This window comes from Bidens hawaiensis, unplaced genomic scaffold (genome assembly GCF_021521415.1).
Source record: "Bidens hawaiensis isolate Kalapana, Puna unplaced genomic scaffold, B.hawaiensis_p1.1 tig00030755_1, whole genome shotgun sequence".
In the NCBI taxonomy this organism is placed as follows: Eukaryota; Viridiplantae; Streptophyta; class Magnoliopsida; order Asterales; family Asteraceae; genus Bidens; species Bidens hawaiensis.
This window is the reverse complement of record NW_027495127.1, coordinates 57,737-79,316: the sequence shown is the minus strand read 5'-3', so window position 1 is coordinate 79,316 and position 21,580 is coordinate 57,737. Positions and strand designations below refer to the sequence as shown.

The window sequence follows — 21,580 nt, the reverse complement described above, 5'->3', positions numbered from 1 at the left end:
TTTAAATCGGCCTGTTTTGGCCCCAAACACGTTGTGACTCGACATCATTCTAACATGTCCCTTTTCTACTCGAACTTGTACCGATCCGAACCTAATTAACTATTTTTTTGTATTGACTCGTTTCGACCCTATCCAGTTTTACAAATGGCCCGATCTTACTCGACTCGACATGTTACCGGTTCGAAATGATCATCACGTAACATGATATGATTTAAAAACTATAGCAATATCATACTTAGATTAAAGAGAATAAAATGCTCGTTTTTATGATGTACTATATTTGAAAAATATTAATGTATGAAAAAACAATAAGCGTTAAAAATATGCGCGGGGGGGGGGGGGGGTAGTTGGTCTTGAATTAGGAGGTATATGTGTAATTATTATTTAAATTGACAAAAAAAGTAGTGAAGTTGAAGAAGCAAAGTTGTAATTGTATTTTGAAAGAATGGAAGTTACGTGTTACTTGTGACTAAAGACTAAATTACCTATAATAACTATATTTTAGAAGCATTGTGTGTTGTACATAAAGTAATGAGTTTGGTACCTCTTAAAATTTAAGAGGTCCCTAACTCATGCTTTATATATAGAATAGATTAACTGTCGCGCAAGTTTAACCACGCATTTCCAACTATTCGCAAAGTAACTCACAATCAACTCGATTACTTTACTCTCTCTTAAAACATAAATAAGTTTGACACTTTTTTTAATATATTCGTAAAAAACAAAATGAAATACAAAAGAATTAACTGCAATTAATTATTATTCTCTGTAAGTAATTTAAGCATTTGAAGTTGGGTTGCTTGTAGGGTGTACTGATATTTACTGTTGCGATGACCAGGTCAGATTTTAATCAAATTATCTTCCATCAATAATACAACGACAAATGGACCCCCGGCCGGAATTTCAACGTACTCTCTCTCTTAATATTATTAATTAATTAATTAATTAATTTGTTGTTTATGCGTCTGCACACTGTTATCATCGTGCCGGCCTCTACTCTACTCTACTCTACTCTCTATAACTAACTTACATGTATGCATGTATATATATTAACTTTCTCTCTCTACGCTTCTGAAGAACTAATGGCTTCCGTTGCCAAAATGCCGAACAATGCTGCTAACAATAATAAGCAGCACGTTACTCCGCCACATTCTTCTAAAACCACCGGTACCGGAGGCGCTGTGTCCGTACGCTCCAAAACGCCGTCGTCTAGACGCTCTCTTACGCCTAATTCTCGTTCGTACACTCGCCACAACGACGATGACGCAGGTACGTACTTACTGTTTATTAGTAATTTAATACTCATTCTAATTACTAATTAGCCTCTAATTGTGTGATTAGTTAGTTAATTATTTGTGTTAATAAATGTATTAGTTGATATAGTTTAGGTTGATGAAGTTGTATTAGATCAAACTTTTGATTAATGTACATGTATAATAAAACGCCTTCGTCTAGACGCTCAGTTACCGTAGTTTCTTGCTATTAGTGCTCATAATTCGCTTCTAATTGTGTGATTAGTTAGTTAGTTATTCGTGTTTATGAATGTATTAGATGTTATAGTTTAGGTTGATGAATTTGTATTACATCAAACTTTTGATTAACGTACATGTATAATAATTGTTCAGGTGCATTTGTAATTAATTAGAGCTCAATTAGTTTACTAATTTGTGTCTATTTGTCTGATTACTTAGTTATTCGTGTTTATAAATGTATTGATTGCTATAGTTTAGGTTGATGAAGTTGTATTAGGTCACACTTTTGATTAATGTATATGCATAATTAGTTAATACCTATTTGCTGAAAATTTGAAGGAGTGGACATTGTTCAGGTGCATTTGTGAATTGTGATTAATTAGAACTTGTAACAGATAAATGTTAACTGAAAAGAAAAGGAAGGTTAAGTAAGGTGGATTAGTGTTCTATGGAGAATTGAAGCTAATGATTTCTTGATTAGTGATTTTCCACTTTTCCTGGAAAGAGGGATGCAGTTTGACTTTGTAGGTCAACTCAACTTGTTTTTAACTTCAAACATGATATAGTTTCCTTTTCATTTTCACTTAATAGATTTGAGAAATTCTAACAGATGTTACAATTTATAAACTCATACGCCTTTATATTAAAATTTCATTTGTATATGCCTCATACATTCGAACTATGTCTCATTGACTGATTTGATGTTAAATCTGAAACAAAATTGAAGTTCATTTATACCACATTTGCTTAAAAGTTATGACTTATCTTCTCTAATTGAACAGAAATAGTAGTCTAATAGGGAAAAACATCATTTTAGAGTGGTTGATCAAATGAATAACTTGTGGTTTGTAGATAATAATATTTGAGGGTAATGAATTTGTTTTTGCTACAGAATCTGGAAGAGTTAGAGTTGCTATTAGACTGAGACCAAAAAACACAGAGGAGATATTATCAGATGGTGATTTTTTCGATTGTGTAGAGCCTCAACCCGAGGTGAGTTTACAATATATATTTAAATGAATAGAATATAACTCGCATGCTAATCAGAATTGTATTTAACATCTCACATAATTGAAATTTTCTACCTGCAGCTTAATAAGCTGAAACTGAAGAAAAATAATTGGAGTTCTGAGTATTACAGATTTGATGAAGTATTTACAGAATCTGCTTCACAAAAACGAGTCTATGACGCAGTAGCAAAACCTGTAGTTGAGGTATATAATATATTCTTACAATACTTTTAATACTTATGCATATCATGTCATGGGTTGTACTGTCCTCGATGTTTTTAAAAAGTTTATGACTTCGGATATCAAGGAATTGGATGATTAGTCATTAAAGTTCTTGATTTGATCTGTGCAGGGTGTGTTAAATGGGTACAATGGAACAATTATGGCATATGGTCAAACAGGAACCGGAAAAACTTATACACTTGGAAAGTTAGGCAAAGATGATACATCCGAGAGAGGAATTATGGTTAGGGCTTTGGAGGAAATCATTTCAGGTGCATCTTCAGCTTCTGATAGTATTGAAATCTCCTATCTGCAGGTATTATCGAGATCTAATCATTTTGTTTTACTCACATGCTAATTTCATTAATAAGTAACTGCAAAAGTTTTTTCAAAGAATTGATGCGCACTCGATTGTTGTAACAGATTTACATGGAATCTGTTCAAGACTTGCTTGCACCAGAAAAAGTCAACATTCCAATAGTTGAGGATCCAAAGAATGGGGAAGTGTCGGTACCTGGTGCAGCAGTGGTCAACATTCAAAATGTTGACCACTTTTTGAATGTACTGCAGATTGGAGAAGCAAATCGCCATGCAGCAAACACAAAAATGAACACTGAATCATCTCGTAGCCATGCAATTCTTATGGTGCGTGTTAATTACAAACTTGCAACCAATGCTTAACGCCTTAACACACATATAATTATTTTGTTTATATCCAACAGGTATCTCTCAGAAGATCTGTTAGTGATAAAGAAGAAAACGACACATCAAGTGTGTTAGTTGGTGGCCGTGTGATACCGACTGTTCGGAAAAGCAAACTACTTATAGTCGATCTCGCAGGTTCTGAGCGTCTAGACAAATCTGGTATGTTGCATCATTATAATGTTAAGTATTAACTTTATACAATAGGTAATCAAATGATTACACACTTTGCAGGTAGTGAAGGTCACTTGGTTGAAGAGACAAAATTTATCAATCTCTCTCTTACTTCCCTTGGTAAATGTATAAATGCATTGGCTGAAAATAGTCCTCATATACCTACAAGAGATTCTAAGCTAACAAGATTGCTTCGTGACTCGTTTGGAGGTAAATAGGTCATATTTTGCTTTTACTTACTCAAATATATGTTTGAATAGGTATTATAAACATGTTTTTTTCTTAATTGTGTATTTACTTTTTGCAACTGAATTTGTTAAACCAAACAGGCTCTGCAAGGACCTCTTTGATAGTTACAATTGGCCCGTCTTCTCGACATCATGCAGAAACCGCAAGCACCATAATGTTTGGGCAACGAGTAAGTTGTATTATATTTACTTATTAACGGATCAACTTGTGTTATGTTTTATCTCAAACATGTCAAGTTGTTTAAATTAGGTTATAAAGGAACATGTCAACTGCCAAATGAATTAAACTGGTCAATCGTGTTGAAAGCCAACCAAAGTCTAGTTTTGATTTATAAAACCTCTTAAAGTTCTATTCCATTATTTAGATTTTTATTGTGATAATATTGTTTTTGGAACTATACTTAACATATTTATTATGTATAATATTATATAGTGAACAAAAAAGTGTTTACACCCGCCCATAGCCCGTTTTAACCCAAAAATGTTTGATCCATCGCCCTACTCTCACATACACACAAGTTGAAGTACTTAAATTCAAAAAATGCCAGTTTCGCCTTTTTTAGCTAAGAGTAACTTATACAGTAAAAGGAAAATAAATTAAATTCAGCCCATAAAGCAATTGCAAAAGTACTTTAATAATAAGAGTTCAGTATACAAATAGTGCTAGATAAAAAAAAGTTAGTTTTAGACTCCAAACATGTTACAAACTGAAAACCACAGTTACCACACTTGTTAGTTGTTACTTTTTAAAGTTAGATCCAAACCTGTATTTTTTGTGCACAGGGACCATTTATGCAACTAACTTTATTCTTAATACTTACTGCTTGAGCAGGCCATGAAAGTGGTAAATTATGTAAAACTGAAAGAAGAATTTGATTACGAGAGCTTGTGTCGTCAACTCGAGAATCAAATTGATGTACTCACAAAGGAGGTAGATAGGCAACAAAAATCAAAAGATGACAACACATTTAGATTAGAAAATAATCTCAAAGAATGTCAAAATAGCTTTGAAGAAACAAAAAGGTCCTTAATTGCAAGGTGTGAGGTACATTTCTTTCTCTCTTTCCGGTTTTCCTTATTAATATTATTCCACTAAAGTTGACTTTTGACGTATTTGAGCTTTATGTTTGTTTCACACTTTGACTCAGTTGCTAGAGATGGATAAATCTCAATTGGAGTTAAAACTGAAAGATATTATCAACGACTTGAATTCCCAGAAAAATCATAATGATCTTGTTTGCAAAGAAGTTGAACGTCTAGAAACAAGCTCAAAGTATTGTGAGGTAATCAAAATATGAGCTGCAAGCCGGAAAGTTTGACTTTCCTTCTATACGAAATTTCAAGCTTGACCTTGACCTTGACTTTGACTTGCAGTCACTAGAAAAGGAGAAGTCCAGATTGGAATCAGAAATCAAAGACGTGTTGGAAGAATTAGAATACCAGAAGAATCAAAACAATTTATTGCATGATGAGATTGCACGTTTGGAACTCGGTCTTGAACATAACAAGGTGTTTGGAATAACAATTTGCTCTCTATTACTATTGTTATATAATAAAAAGCATAATTACTCATACTATTCTCTTGGATGCTTGTAGCAATATGAGGTTGAAACATCAACATACAAGAAAGTACTTGCAGACACAACACAAATGTATGAGAAGAAAATAACAGAGTTAATGTCACAGTTAGAAGATGAACGAGAACACTCAATCAGTGTAGAAAAACAGTTAACTTCAATGGAAAGTCTACTGAGTCAACATCAAAAGTCAATGGAGGTTTGTAATTAATTTCCTTCATTGTAAAAGAACTTATTCAATGTGCTTGTATCATAACTTTGTTTTTATCTTTTAATAGCAATATCAAATTGAACGTGCTACATACCAGAAGGCACTGGCAGAAACCACACAGATGTATGAGCAGAAAAATAGTGAGTTGGTAAGAAAACTGGCGGATGAGCATGCCAGGTGTACTGGTTTAGAAGAAGAGGTGGTTTTACTTAAACAGGCTTCAACCGATCATCAAATTTCATTGCAAGTAAGTTGTGGGTGCATATAAGTAACTAATAGTTACCTTCATATTTTTGTAAAACAAAATTTATTTTATTGCCATTAAATGTCAACTGCTTGCAGGTTGAAGGTAAGGAGATTGATAATCTGAAAATGAAAGTACAAGAAATGACTCGGCTGCATGAAACAACTCTAAATGAACTTCAGTCAGTGAAAACAGAACATAAAAACTTGTCATCCGAGAAGGTAACTTGAATGTGAGGATTATCTTAACTATGATAACACAATGTTTATATACAAAGTGACTAAGAGAAGAATAGAAGTGTCCTAGGCTCAACCTAGAGGTGTGAATTTCTGAATCGACATGAACATGACAAGGAATATGCAGGTTTGGGTTTAGTATAAACGTGTTCGTGCCAACTTGGCGGGTTCGCGTGTTGACCCATTTAACCCATTTTATAATATATTTTTAAAATGTATTTTATGTCATAAATTTAACTGGTTGGATATATTAGGCCAAATATTGAATAATAAAAGAGAAATTGAACAATTAACATAAGATTTTATTACTAAAATGTAATTGTGTTATATACATTATACATTTTTATTTATTTATTTATTTAATTATTTATTTCTTAAAGTGTAGTTTTATTGTTTTAATACGTGATAAGATAATATAAAAAAAGTTCGCGTTAAACAGGCCGTGTGCGTATCAACGTGTGAAAACTTGTGTCATCTTCGGGTTTAAATTGTCTGACACAACTTTTGGGTTAATGTCGGGTTGTGCCCGCTACCCACGAACACGCCAAGTTTAGCACACCTAGGTCAGCCAACCTAGCCCGGACCAGTTCGACCTTTACTAAACTATTGCTCATTTTTACTCATTACCCGGCCCAGCCATCTTGCCACCTGTACCAATGTTGAGTTGTTGACCATAGTTTACTCATGATACCATTTCACGTTTAAATAATGAATGTGACACAGACTAGACTAGGTGATGAACTTCAATCTGTAAGAGAAGCCCTTTCACTTGAAGAAAAGCGAAGAAAGACGGTTGAAAAAGAGTTAATTAGTATTAAAAACGCAGTACCCGAAAGCGAGGACGATTTTGAGGTACTGTACACAATGCAATTTCCATAATTAATATTGTTTTTACATCAAATATTTTCGAAATTTCATGTTGTAAGTTTTAATAGGATAAGAGACCATCCATGAAAGAAAACATTGCACGAGGATCAAAAACAGGCGCTCCATTGGGACTACATAATTCAAATAAATCAAGGGAGGTGAACAATTTTCAAAGAACCACTATAGCTAAAATATGTGAAGAAGGCAAGTTTTTCATAAAGATTGTTTTAGGATATAATGATTTATAAACCATATAATTCTCTAGATTAAAGTTTAAATTGTTTAATATCTACAGTTGGATTACAAAAGATATTGACACTATTGCAATCTAGTGATTTAGATGTTCAAACACATGCTGTGAAAGTGGTGGCAAACCTTGCTGCTGAAGGTAAATTTATACTTTTGAGTTTTGAATATAGATGATTTTTGTTTATGAAATCGTGTTTTAGTTATATATATGTAATTTTAAAGATATTAATCAAGAAAAGATTGTACAAGAAGGCGGTCTTGATGCATTGCTCATCCTATTGAGAACTTCTCAAAATACAACACTACTTAGAGTTGCTTCTGGAGCCATTGCAAATCTTGCAATGAATGGTATTATATTTTGCAAAGTGTTTGCAAATCATAGTTGATATTATGCAAGTTACATGCTGATTAGCTTATAACTGAAATTATATTTTTGTGGTAGAACCGAATCAAGCCTTGATTATGGGCAAAGGAGGTGCTGCTTTACTAGCACACACGGCTTCAAAAACGGATGATCCACAAACTCTCAGAATGGTAGCCGGAGCCATTGCAAATTTATGTGGAAATGGTAAGCTTCTTAGGGCAAACGAGTCGGTGACAGTTCAAACTGCATTGAAACGGGTCAGTTTCAGGCTCAAACCAAAAACCAAAAGTTTGGTTTTTTCGGTTTTCACAGTGGGCTCGGTTCGGTTTTGCTTTTGCAGTTTGGGCGAAGGAAAAATGATCCAAAATAATGAATGTGGGCATGAAACTTTGGCTCTAATTTTTTTTTTTGTTAATTAATTATTAATTGATTATTACACATTTGAGCCTAAAATTTTTGGGCTGCAGTGTTTATTAAGTTTTTTATAAATTACTTTACAATTTTAAAAAATTAAACTTATAATTAACAAATTCAGTAACAAAAAGTCAGCTTTTACAGGTTCAGCTTGGTTATAAAAGTTGGTTTGGCTCATGTGTGTGTGTGTTTGGGTACATGCAAAACCGAAAATTTGATTTAAAAAAAGAACCATCGTTTTGGGTTAGGTTTGGTTATGTCAGTTATTTCGGTTTCATGCACACCCCTAGTTCAAACTAGGTTGAAAGGGGTCATCATTAAGTGCAAGATCAAATGGGTCGGGTCTGGTTTTTGTTCATTTTTCATAACAACTAACGCTTTAGGTATGATTAGAAACAATGTAATCTTAATCTTTGAATAAACAATCTTAGATGTTACATATTCAAACAGACTTTGGTTGTGTTTCAGCCCGTTCAACTACTTTGACCCGTTTCCCTTTTAGCTCTTTTGAGATAAATAGCATCCCAAATCGCCACCTTTTAATATTTAATACTAATAATTTTTATTTTTTTTTATATTTACAATATCAGAGAAGTTGCATTTGCTGCTGATTGAACAAGGAGGCATTAAAGCACTTTTGGGCATGGTTAGATCCGGAAATAATGATATCATCGCTCAGGTTGCTAGGGGAATTGCAAATTTCGCTAAATGCGAATCACGAGCAATAACTCAAGGTTTTTTTATAATTTTTTTTTTCTTTTATCATAAATTATCATGCACTAAACTAAAAACAATCTTTGATGGTTTTATACCATGAAGGACACAAAAAAGGCCGTTCTCTTCTAATGGATGGTGTTCTTTCGTGGCTGCTTGCAAACTCGAATACTGCTTCGATATCAACCCGACGTCACATTGAACTTGCTCTTTGTCATTTAGCACAAAACGGTATATATTTTTTGTTTTATAAATATTTTTCTTTTATTAGAAATCTAATGTGTTGTAACTTTGCTACTGATATTCAGAGGAGAACACTAAGGATTTCATGACTAGTGGAGGAGTTAACCAACTTTCAAAAATATCGGTTGATTCGAGCAGAGAAGATATTCGTGACTTGGCGAAGAAGATACTGAGGTTGAACAAGTCTTTTAAAGCAGTTTTGCAGCAATAGTTTGTAATGATATTATCAACTCTATCATGTATAATCCGTAATATGATGTATAGATCAAATCTATAGAAAGTATAGCTTTACTTGTCCTACAAGTAATGTAACATTTCGAGTCAAACTTCATAGAAAAATAAGTTTGACTGGGTAAAATTCGAGCAAATGTAGAAATTGAATACAAAACAATAACAAATGGTTGTACTTAAACAAGTTACTTATAGCCTACATGCTATGAAACTGTAATTGAGGATGGTATAATCTTAGGGCGAGCGTAGTGGGATGTTTTCTCCTTTTTGTGGCCTGCATGTTTTTGTGGCGACGTCGTTTCCATTTCTATCCCACAACAGGCCACGAGTCGCAATCGTTTGACTTTTTTTTTCTCTTTATTAGTAACCAATCACTCATCCTTCCATGTTCTTTTTAATTCTCTTAGTTTAGCTAATTAATAACAGATGGTTGTGCTTAACCAATCACTCATCCTTCCAAAGTCTAATTTAATGCATACAACCTTAGATAGTTTATTCAGCAATATAATCATTACATCCACCAACACAACACAAAATAAAACACCACATAACATAAACAAGACATAACGAGTAGATTGTCAAAAGAAAACATAACGAGCAGATAGTCTAAACAAAACATAACTAGTAGATAGTCTAAACAAAACGACAAGATGATAGACAAGCAAGTTATCACCCAACATACAGCTTAACACGTTCCTTGCTTGCGAGGCAGCGAGACACATAATGTCTCATAAAGATATCAAAGTCGATCTCGTCAATGATATCTACTGGTTCAAACTTTGCCTGTGGATCATTCTCCATAGGCATAGGAAGTGGGTAAGTAAGTTTGAAGCTTTCATTTGGGGATAAACCAAGTGTGGTTCTCAAACTATTCATCAACTCCGAAAATGTGAAAGTGGCAGGCAACCTTAAGACATGTTTCACAACGTTGCTGCCGATGAAAACCTTAGCATAGGTTCGTCCAGGATTCTTGAAGCGCCATGATCCTCCGGTATAAAGGTGCACTTCATGCATCTTTTCTTCATGCTTCTTCTTAGATGAACCTTTCGTAGAACTAGGCAACATCCGAGATGATTCCATATTCCTAAATATTATAAGAAGTTAACTAATATCATAACACACAAAAATGCTATATCAACAGAAGAAACTAAAATAATGACATCCAACAAAACCATGAAATAAACAAAATTTTAATAAATTGTAATGGTTGATACTAAATTACCCGAATCATACGTATTTAATAGTAGAGATTCTAAAGAACATCTTGACTACACAAAAGGAATAAACAATATACATTATACAAATAGTTGGTATAAAAAAATTGTGACAAAACTGAACTGTGTTATAAAAAACTAACAGAAGAAAATATTAAAGGTGTATATTTATGTTTTGAAGATTTCAGAAGAAGAAACTGACCTTTGCCTTGTGGAGAAGAAAATGCCTGACAAGAAAAGATGAATATGGGGATGAAAGTAGATTATATAGTTGTAGGTGTAAATTTTGCCTTTCGAAGAAAAGACAAAAATATTGTGAGTAAAATATGGAAATGATTTGTTCTTTAAATTATGAGTCCATAAACATAAAAAAATTAGAAATTGGAAAATTGTAACTTTGGTAAATAATTTCAATTTTCTTAAAAGGAAACAAATAAATATCAAGAAAGTTTTCCTTACACCTGTTTATAACAGTAAATAAAGTATTAAACTAATTAAAAATTTTGAACAACGGATTTGCAAGTATCACGAAAATCTTTGTATACACCAAAACAATAACATAAAACAGAATTCTATACCATCATAAACGTATTATGGAATCAAATATTAAAGTAATTAAGTTTAAGATATTTAGAAATAACAAATAATAAAAACTTATAACATATGATTATGAATTATAATAACTAATATCGTAAACATGAATAATATTGTTTTTAATATCACACCATTTAAAAAACGTTTACATATTGAAGTACAAAGTGTAAGAAGGTAATTGACCATGACAATTGTATGATAAGAAATAAACAACATTACACGCGATTTTGTGAAAATCATCCTAACATTAGTTTAGCTTCCTTTGTACGTCCACGCGTGTTGGTTTGATCAGTTATAACAAGCCTGCAATTTGAGAACAGAGCGTATTTGACATGTGAAATTTCAAATTCAAGTAGTTGAATTCTCAAGCAAGTAAAGTTGAGACTGAAAGCGCAATTAGACAACATGAACATATTATAAGTAGGTGATTACACAAAGTAGTTGATAATGCTGTAAAAGTTTGGCCTAGCAATATAAAGATGCATCAGTAATTATGAAATTGAGTTGGAAATTAGACAACGTGAACATATTATAAAATGTAACCTATCAATATGAATGTCTATGTAATTTACCTAACTGGCTAACTATAGTACAAATTTACAATCAATCGAGCAGACAATCTTTCAGTTATCAGCAGATTAGGATCATTCTCTGTTCAATGAGATTTGTAATTAGTTTCCAATTTACATTCCACTAAGCTAAAAATATTTTGTGTCGGGAAAGAGTGTATCATGTCTTATGGTTATTGGAAACGGACATTTCTTAATGCAACATCTTAGGTGTATCTTGGGGTGTTCTTTGGGTTTGTTTTTCGGGTCGGGCTCTTCGGGTTTCAAAGTTTTAAATCTTAACCCGAAACCCAACTCAAATCTCTTATGGGTTATTCGGGTTCGGGTTTTCTCGGGTTTCGAGTATCCTAGAAAATAAAACAAAAGGCAAAAAAAATTAAAAGACTTCAATGCTAAAATTAAAACATGTTCTTCTTTACTCGTAACGCAAATAATCAAATAATAAAACAAAATAACTTGATAAAACAATCCAAAAGAAAATAAAACTAAGTAACTAACTCGAACTATAATCTTCTTCAATCGGACGTGATTTGGTTGTTCGATTATGGTTGATATTTACAATCGATCCATAATAGTTTGAATGACAACAATCGTTTAGGGTCAACAAATGATAACTTTAGTAGCTAAGACCAAGTTTATTATACCTAAAAACAAGGTTGCAAAAGTCGCTAGGCAGTCCCTAGGCGGTCGACCCCCTTTGAGGGAGTACTCGGGGAGTACTCGGACATGATAAATATAAAGAAAATTAATTTTTGGGTAATATATATATTTCAAATATCATAAGTTTACTAATATTTATAACAAAATAAGTGAATATCAATATAAATAAGAGAAATACATTTTTAAATACAAAATTTTTCTAAAAAATGTTAATCGTTAATTAAAAAAAATGATATTCGTTCTTTAATATTATAGAAATACGAATTATGTTGTATTTTTAAGTAAAAATAGGCCCCAGTTAACCGACTAGATGTATTTATGGCTGATGTTGACCACATTTGAACAACTTTTAGTAACTAGGCGGAGGTAAAGAAACTCTCCTTGGCACCATACCTTGTAGCGAGTACTCGGCCTTGTAGACCTACTTTTACAACATTGCCTAAAAATATATTTAATTTCAAAACTAAAAGTTTATTCGGGTTGATCCGAAACTTATAAATCAAACCCGAAAACCAACCCGAATTACTTCGGTTCAGGTTCGGGTTAGTCTTTTCTCGGGTTCAGGTTCGGGTTAGTCTTAGGTTATTGTGAAGTGAAAAGAGAGACATGAAGGATTAAAGGTAGAACGTTACGACGTGATATGATAGAATATGTTAATTTTGAAGGATTTTGGGTTTTTTTCACGTACATCATTATTTATTATTTATCTTTTTAATAAAAACAATTTAAATATTTACCATACTTGATAATTTCTGGATTTGAACAGTTATAATAATTTCCTCTGCAGTCGAGTGTATTTTACCGCACGAAATCATCTTATTTGAAATTGAAAATTTCATACCCTGAGTTACTTTTCCTTGAATAACAAAAATTGTAAAGAAAAGAAAAAAAAAACATCATTTCCCGTATCACAAAATTAAACACCACATAACATAAACAAGACATAACGAGTACAATATTAACATAACAAGTAAAAGTCTAAGCAAAACATTACAATAACTAGTATATAGTCGAGATAACACACAAGCAAGTATTCATTTCACCCCAACATACAACTTAACATGTTCGTTGTTTGCGAAGCAACGGGACCATACATCCACTTTAATTATACAGAATGGTCCTGCCATTGTTAAAAGAGACATCTGAGGAGTTAATTTGTATAGTCAAAGAAAGAGGTTGACTATTTCTAATTTGGAAGCATCAACTCTTCCATCAAGTTTACCTAATGCACTTATATGCACGCAGTTGTAAGACATGATTTTTGTTTGCCAAAAAGATCTGGTTATCTTTTATTGGAATTTATGGTACTTATTTGGTGAATAAAAATGGTTTTATTTTTTTATATGTAAAACCTTATATTAATCTATAATATTTTCGCCCCCCCCCCCCCCACCCTCCCCAGTTAAAAAAGTTCAAGTTCCATCCTTGCGTTGTGAGCTCACATGAAGTATTAAACATTGGTCACATCAGCCCCTTAATCAAACACTGCACCTCATGCTTGTTAAGTATTTATATATGAAATTTCTAGACTATGATATCAAAACACTAAGACCACTTTACTTTTTTATATATGTCGTTTATACACAAACCACTTTTAGCTTTTAAAGTTTCTTTCTTCAACCAAATGTGACTTGATGAAATGTAGCGAAGACATCCCATCTCCGACATTATCAAAGGGCGGACACCAGTTCCCGATCAGAACGGTCGGTTTTAAATACCTTGATAGAGAGAGTAGGTTAATTTTGAAGGATTTTGTTTTTTTAAATTAATATTTATTTTCTTTTAATAAAGTTAATTTATTTACTCATGTAAAAAGTTTGTCCTTTTACCCACCTTTTAAGTTGTTTGATGGGAAGTCGAAATCAGACAACTTTGGAAACAAAACCATACTCAACACAAAACGAAACACCCCATAACATTAACATTAACATTAACAAGACATAAAAAGAGTACATTAATTGTTATAAGAAAACACGAACACTAAATAAAACACCACATAACATAACAAGTAGAGATCGAATTATTAGCCTAAACAAAACATAACCACTAGTAGATAGTCATAGTCTAGATAACACACAAGCAAGTTTTCATATCACCCAACATACAACGTAACACGTTCATTGTTTGCCAAGCATCGAGACACCCACCGCATAAAGATCCCAAAGTCACTCTCGTCAATGATATCCATTGGTTCAGCCATTGTTTCTAGATCACCCTCCGTAACCATAAGAACTGGGTAAGTAAGTTTGATCCTTTGATCCATTGATAAACCAAGTGTGGTTCTCACAACATTCAACAAATCCGAGCATGTGATATTGGAAGACAACCTTAACTCATGTCTCACAACGTTGGCTCCTGAGTAAACCTTCTCATTGCTTTCTTCAATGTTCGTGTACCCCCGTGACCCTCCGGTGTAAAGGTCCACTTCATGCTTTCATTAGGTATCTCTTAGACGATCTTTCAACTATCTGTTAGGCCGTGTGATACCAAGTTACCAACTGTTAGAAAAAGCAAACTACTTATGGTTGATCTTGTGGGTTCTGAGCGTTTAGACAATCTGGTATGTTGCATCATTATAGTGTAGAATATTAACATTATACAATTAGTAATTAAATGATTATTTAGTACATATGGTCACACACTTTGCAGGAAGTCAAGTTCACTTGGTTGAAGAAACGAAATAATTTATCAATCTCTTATTTACTTTTCCAGGTGGAAAGTGATCTGGTCGGTTATTTTTAATTAACAGGGCATTATGGTTTTTTTTAATAAAATTTAAGGAAAATTCTGATGATGTTAGTGATCTGATTTAATGTAATAAAGATGAAACTATAGCATCCCAAATTTAAAATTATGGAATAAAAGAGTTAAAAAAAAAAAGACGAGTCGAAGTTCACTCTTTTGTTAAATTTATACATGCCGCCAATTCGTCAAAAAGATCATGAAAAAAATTCTTGAAGCGAAAGCGAAAACTCTAAATTTTATTTATAAAGATTTACAAAGTAATATATTTAGAAAGACAAGAACACTTTAGAACACTATGGAGAAAAAGAAATATAGAAAAAACGTATAGAATCGTATTAACCTCATGCAGGTGAATGGTCATTAGGCCAAACCACCACCAACATTACCCTGTAAGCTATTGTAAAAGTAGTCACAAAACAATATAAGACATTATTTGTTTACGTAATCCTTGTGTTCCACAACAAGTTGTTTGATTTCATGTTGTTATTGATGAAAGCTAAACTTATAAAGTCCATCTAGGGTTCATAAATCTAACCCAACAACCACTGTGGCCACCACACCAACGTCACCTAAGGTTCCAAAAATGAACCCGACAACAAAAGAAATGACGTCGATAGTCGGTGGAAAACAAGGAGGCAGAAATCGAAGACGATGGCTACCACTTAAAAGGTTTATATAACTTGATACATTTTGGTTTTCATTGGATTTGTTGTACATTAGTGAATGTCAATGTTGTTGAAACCAGACCGGACCGGCCGGTCGAACCTGTCCGACTGGGATACGGTCCACCGACTGGTCCGGTTCAAATAGTTCGCTCGGCTGACAGAACCGGCCGGTCCGAACCGGTTAAGCGGGTCGAACCGGAAAACCGGACCGGTTGAACCGGTTTTCTAAGAAAAAAATATTTTTTCTTTTGAAAAAATCATTTTTTAAGCTTGATCCGTCATTTTTTTCCAAATTTGTTCGGCCGGTCCGACCGGTTGAACCGGTGAACCGGTAGGCCATCCGGTTCGTTGTCCGGTTCGGTTATGAAAACATTGGTGAATGTGTCCAAAAGTGTTGCTGACTAGATGCCATGGAGACAGTGGGTGTAAAATGTTATGTAAAATGATATTATTAACTCTATCATGTAAAAATCGTATGTTGATGTATACAGATCAAATCTTTAGACAGTATAGCGTTTCTTGTTGTACAAAAGTTAGTTTGACCCGGGTAAAGGGCAAATGTAGAAATTGAAGAGAAGTATAGAACACAATAATGAATGGTTCTTTATCTTTTAAGCTGTTTGAGGACACGAGGTATTTATAGGCTATAGAAATGTAAATGAGGATGGAATCATCTTACTACCATTTCTTTTTTGTGGTTGTTCTAGTATAAGAGTACAGAACCAATAAGTTATAATAAGATCTTTATACAATGTCTTATATCAATATGCTAACAAAAGTTACTACCAGTGTAACTTTTTACACTGAATAACGCTAAAGCTTAACTGACATATTTTTTCTCAAAGAGTTGTATTGTTTCAACGTAACAGTGTGATGCTTCCCTACCTGTATAAAGAAAACATTTGGTATGCTTTACATACATATTAATATACGAATTATACAAGTTTTCATCACAAATAATATTCTCGTTCTTTTTTTAATTATTCCGTTAAAGAATTAGAAGTACCAAAATAGAACTTTAATATAAAGTGATTACACCATTGAATGAATCCCTCATTCAACTAAAGCTTTTCAAAACATGTTATCACCATCGTACTCAGTAAATCCAATAAAGAGTAAAGCTATGGTAGGGTCTGAGGAGGGTAAGGCAGATAACACTCAACCATTGGGACACCCCACTGATTGGTGCATGTACCTTTGTCTTTCGGTCATCAACGCCACCACATGATGCCTGATTAACCTTCCGTCACTTTTAACGTTATTTTCACGAAATTAGTAAAATAACGTCAAAGTTAGTGCAATTTCATTTTTGCCCACCCGAGGGCTCACACATATATATACATTATATGCGCACACCGCAACCAGGGCGAAGCCATTCAAAACGTATGTACTTGTATAATCAAGGATAAATATTGGCGACTAGCACGCATGTTTCATATGTGAAGTGTCCGTAAACAACTTTTATTAATGTGAATGTTATGTATTGTGATACGATCCTATTATATTAATAAGTTTATTATTATTATTATTATTATTATTATTATTATTATTTTTATTTAAGTTTATCTTTTATTTAGTTTCCTTAATATTATAGTCAAATTATGTTTCTTTGTTGTTTATCTTTTTCTATTTTTATGTCTTTGTTTTTCTATATATTGTAATCTTTTTTAAGAAAAAAAATAAGAAAGAATTATTATTTGGGTCTATTTTATCTTCTTCTTTTGTGTTATTGGGAGATTGACGGTTGTCTCGATTGAAGGTGCTCTCAATGAAAGCACCAATTGTTACTGTTTATTCGAGACAACCGTCAATCTCCCAAGAACACAAGAGAATAAGAGAAAAGAAACCCAAAATAATAATTTTTTTTTATTCTTTTTCTTAAAAAAGATTACAATATATAGGAAAACGAAGACATAAAAATAGAAAAAGATAAACAATAAGGAAACATAATTTGACTATAATATTAAGAAAACTAAATAAAAGATAAACTTAAATAATAATAATAAACTTATTAATATAATAGGATCGTATCATATTGTAGACTCCAGTACGTATTGACGTGAAACAACTAGTGTGTACTCTTTTTATTAAAATATGTTATGATAGAGATCCTAGTTTGCATATTGAAGACGTTGGTTGCTCGAACGCTTGTTACATAACTGAAGTCTATGTAAACGGTTTTTATTGAGTCGATCATTGTGGGCTAAGAGCACCTCTAATGCAATACACCAATTCTTATTTCGAACAACCTACTCAGCATACACCATTTAGATTTTAAACTAACCTACGAAAGCTTGTATTTCTCCTTTAATAGTTATTGTCTCTTGTTGTTTCAAACCGGTATTTCTCCTTTAATAGTTATTGTCTCTTGTTTCAAACCGTCATCTCATCATCTATGTTTTACCTTATTTATTATACAATTAATGTGAATGAGCACACTATCAAGTGTTTGTTATTGTTTTTGTTCACAAAATAGTAGAGGAAATACAAACCACTCTAATGGAGGAAGTGGTTTATAACATGTGTTTGTAAATCCAAACGATGCCACATGACACCATTGAAGATGCTCTAATGGCAGAATATGTTACCACCATTCACGTCTGTCACCACCCACTATGTCCTGATAGCGCTACTTTGTTGGTGCATTTTGTGACCGTCGCTATGCAATTCTGATCAGCGGAAACGATGTACGAAGTTAGGACAACTTCGCCATAGGCGAAGTTAGAACAACTTCGCCTTAGGCGAAGTTGTAACAACTTCGCCTACAGGCCCAAGCCCGTGAAGTTGTTTATATATATATATATGTGTGTCTTGGTTAGGTTTGTGTATCCAGAAAGTTAGAGAGTTTTGTGTTACAGTTCATTTGTCTAGAGAGAAACCGAGAGGGAGAGTCGTGTGGGACGGCCCGAGGTAGAGCTCACCTCGGGTCGGCCATGTTTCTGTTTATGTTCGGTATGTAACGTGTTTGGTTATTATATGAAAAGATCTGCAGATGTGTTTATCCCGTTCGTGTGTTTGTTCGTGTATGTATTTGTGTGTAATCGTGTTCTTCGTCTTCTACACCAATAAACGAGTCTAGGAGGATTCCGCACTCCTAGACCTCGTGCGGATCTCGTATCGATCGGCGACGCCCCGCGGGGGGACTTACAAGTGGTATCAGAGCCTTAGGCTCTTATGCTATGGTTCGAGATCTGCGTTTTGGTGTTTCTGGCACGTTTCTGATGCGTTTCTGGCCGAACAGCCGCCGCAGGCGAAGTTATGGGGTTCAGGCGAAGTTGTCGCTTAAATTTTAGGGTTTAGGCGAAGATATAAGGTTAAGCGAAGTTATTCACAACTTCTCCTACCTCACAAGTTCGCTTATCTCAGGCGAAGTTATCTGTCAGGCGAAGTTTTGGTCAGACGAAGTTATGGACAGGCGAAGTTAAGGAGGAGCGAAGTTGACTTTAGGCGAAGTTAAAAAAAAAAAAAGGAAAGAAAAAAAAAAGTGTTTGAAGTTTTCGTCTGTATGGCCAGGTGTACACGATTATTGTGAGACCGAAGACGTTGTTCCGTCAACGATTGAAACTTGTTATCTCTTGGTCTTACGTGTGAACAAATACGTGTCAACTCTGGATATGGAGTTGAGTTTGTGAATGGGATATTGATTGAAACTGGATATTGACACATATTTGGGTGTTTGTGGGCAATGAAATTGTTGTTGTTCGAGGTTGACCAACTGAAGAAAGTCAAATTGAACTGAAGGTTTTTGTCATTACTGGATTGCGGTCAGAGCATATTATTTATGTTATTTTCAAGGCGTTCGAGAATTGGATCCTGAAACGTGATGCTTATTTATTAAAGTGAAAATTCTGGAACAAGTTGGATTTAATCGGGAATTAAAGTGTTTATGTTCTTCTACACCAATAAACGAGTCTAGGAGGATTCCGCACTCCTAGACCTCGTGCGGATCTCGTATCGATCGGCGACGCCCCGCGGGGGGACTTACAAGTGGTATCAGAGCCTTAGGCTCTTATGCTATGGTTCGAGATCTGCGTTTTGGTGTTTCTGGCACGTTTCTGATGTGTTTCTGGCCGAACAGCCGCCGCAGGCGAAGTTATGGGGTTCAGGCGAAGTTGTCGCTTAAATTTTAGGGTTTAGGCGAAGATATAAGGTTAAGCGAAGTTATTCACAACTTCGCCTACCTCACAACTTCGCTTATCTCAGGCGAAGTTATCTGTCAGGCGAAGTTTTGGTCAGACGAAGTTATGGACAGGCGAAGTTAAAGAGGAGCGAAGTTGACTTTAGGCGAAGTTAAAAAAAAAAAAGGAAAGAAAAAAAAAAGTGTTTGAAGTTTTCGTCTGTATGGCCAGGTGTACACGATTATTATGAGACCGAAGACGTTGTTCCGTCAACGAGTGAAACTTGTTATCTCTTGGTCTTACGTGTGAACAAATACGTGTCAACTCTGAATATGGAGTTGAGTTTGTGAATGGGATATTGATTGAAACTGGATATTGACACATATTTGGGTGTTTGTGGGCAATGAAATTGTTGTTGTTCGAGGTTGACCAACTGAAGAAAGTCAAATTGAACTGAAGGTTCTTGTCATTACTGGATTGCGATCAGAGCATATTATTTATGTTATTTTCAAGGCGTTCGAGAATTGGATCCTGAAACGTGATGCTTATTTATTAAAGTGAAAATTCTGGAACAAGTTGAATTTAATCGGGAATTAAAGTGTTTATGTTCTTGATCGTTATCTCTGGTGATTGAAGATGCTTCGGATTAATTAATGGTCATGTGTGTTAGATTTTGTCAAGGTGGTTTTGTGATGAAATTGATCACTTGATGTTGAGTAGTTGAAGATTAAACCTTATCGTATGCCGACGTGTTGGTGAAGTTGTGGAGGGAGCCCAACTTCACGTGTTGGTGAAGTCAGAAGGACTCACGTGATTGGTTGAGATGATCAATTAGGCACGGGGATGCATGCATTTCAAAGACCTCAATCTATATAGTCGGAGAAGCTTACACTGAAGGGGAGATCGGATATGGAAGACGCTGGGTGATTGGTAGATTTGTGAAGCTACAAGACAGTTTCAGGCACAGCTGGTTGAAGAGCAAACAGAAGATCATCAGTTAAGAGGGAGTCTGTTAGTGCATGGTTTGTAACAGATGATCTTTTGTGTTTGTTAGAATTGAGAGCAACGGTCAAAGGGGAGTCTGTTGGTGCATTTTGTGACCGTCGCTATGCAATTCTGATCAGCGGAAACGATGTACGAAGTTAGGACAACTTCGCCATAGGCGAAGTTAGAACAACTTCGCCTACAGGCCCAAGCCCGTGAAGTTGTTTATATATATATATATATGTGTCTTGGTTAGGTTTGTGTATCCAGAAAGTTAGAGAGTTTTGTGTTACAGTTCATTTGTCTAGAGAGAAACCGAGAGGGAGAGTCGTGTGGGACGGCCCGAGGTAGAGCTCACCTCGGGTCGGCCATGTTTCTGTTTATGTTCGGTATGTAACGTGTTTGGTTATTATATGAAAAGATCTGCAGATGTGTTTATCCCGTTCGTGTGTTTGTTCGTGTATGTATTTGTGTGTAATCGTGTTCTTCGTCTTCTACACCAATAAACGAGTCTAGGAGGATTCCGCACTCCTAGACCTCGTGCGGATCTCGTATCGATCGGCGACGCCCCGCGGGGGGACTTACATACTTCTCTGCCCCTTGTTTTTAAACAGCCATCAAATCCTAAAAATGAGCTACCGGCTAAAATCACCACACCGGGATACACTTGCCTTTTGATACGAGGAAAACCATTACTTAAGGCCAACGCCCATGAACACTCGCCCGAATGCACGACAATGTGGTGAGGTAAAACCCATTCAGTTCAAGGACCTAACCTATGAACGCCACCTTACACTTACTCGATTAGTGCTCCATCATCACTCGATGCAGTCCAAACTAAACAGTTTCTCCC

At 34.5% G+C, this 21,580-nt stretch overlaps 1 protein-coding gene across 1 annotated transcript; it reads left to right on the top strand.

Moving 5' to 3' along the window:
* The first annotated feature begins 1,065 nt into the window (after nucleotides 1-1,065).
* LOC143580867 (kinesin-like protein KIN-UC) lies at nucleotides 1,066-9,359 on the top strand. The gene is made up of 21 exons (XM_077063788.1): nucleotides 1,066-1,269; nucleotides 2,365-2,465; nucleotides 2,564-2,686; nucleotides 2,835-3,020; nucleotides 3,128-3,349; nucleotides 3,427-3,568; nucleotides 3,641-3,790; nucleotides 3,910-3,998; nucleotides 4,661-4,873; nucleotides 4,977-5,111; nucleotides 5,203-5,337; nucleotides 5,425-5,604; nucleotides 5,684-5,863; nucleotides 6,820-6,948; nucleotides 7,032-7,167; nucleotides 7,259-7,351; nucleotides 7,435-7,560; nucleotides 7,655-7,780; nucleotides 8,581-8,724; nucleotides 8,810-8,935; nucleotides 9,013-9,359. The coding sequence occupies exons 1-21, from the start codon at nucleotides 1,083-1,085 to the stop codon at nucleotides 9,156-9,158; spliced, it is 3,069 nt and encodes a 1,022-aa protein (XP_076919903.1). The 5' UTR covers nucleotides 1,066-1,082; the 3' UTR covers nucleotides 9,159-9,359.
* The last annotated feature ends 12,221 nt before the right edge of the window (nucleotides 9,360-21,580 follow it).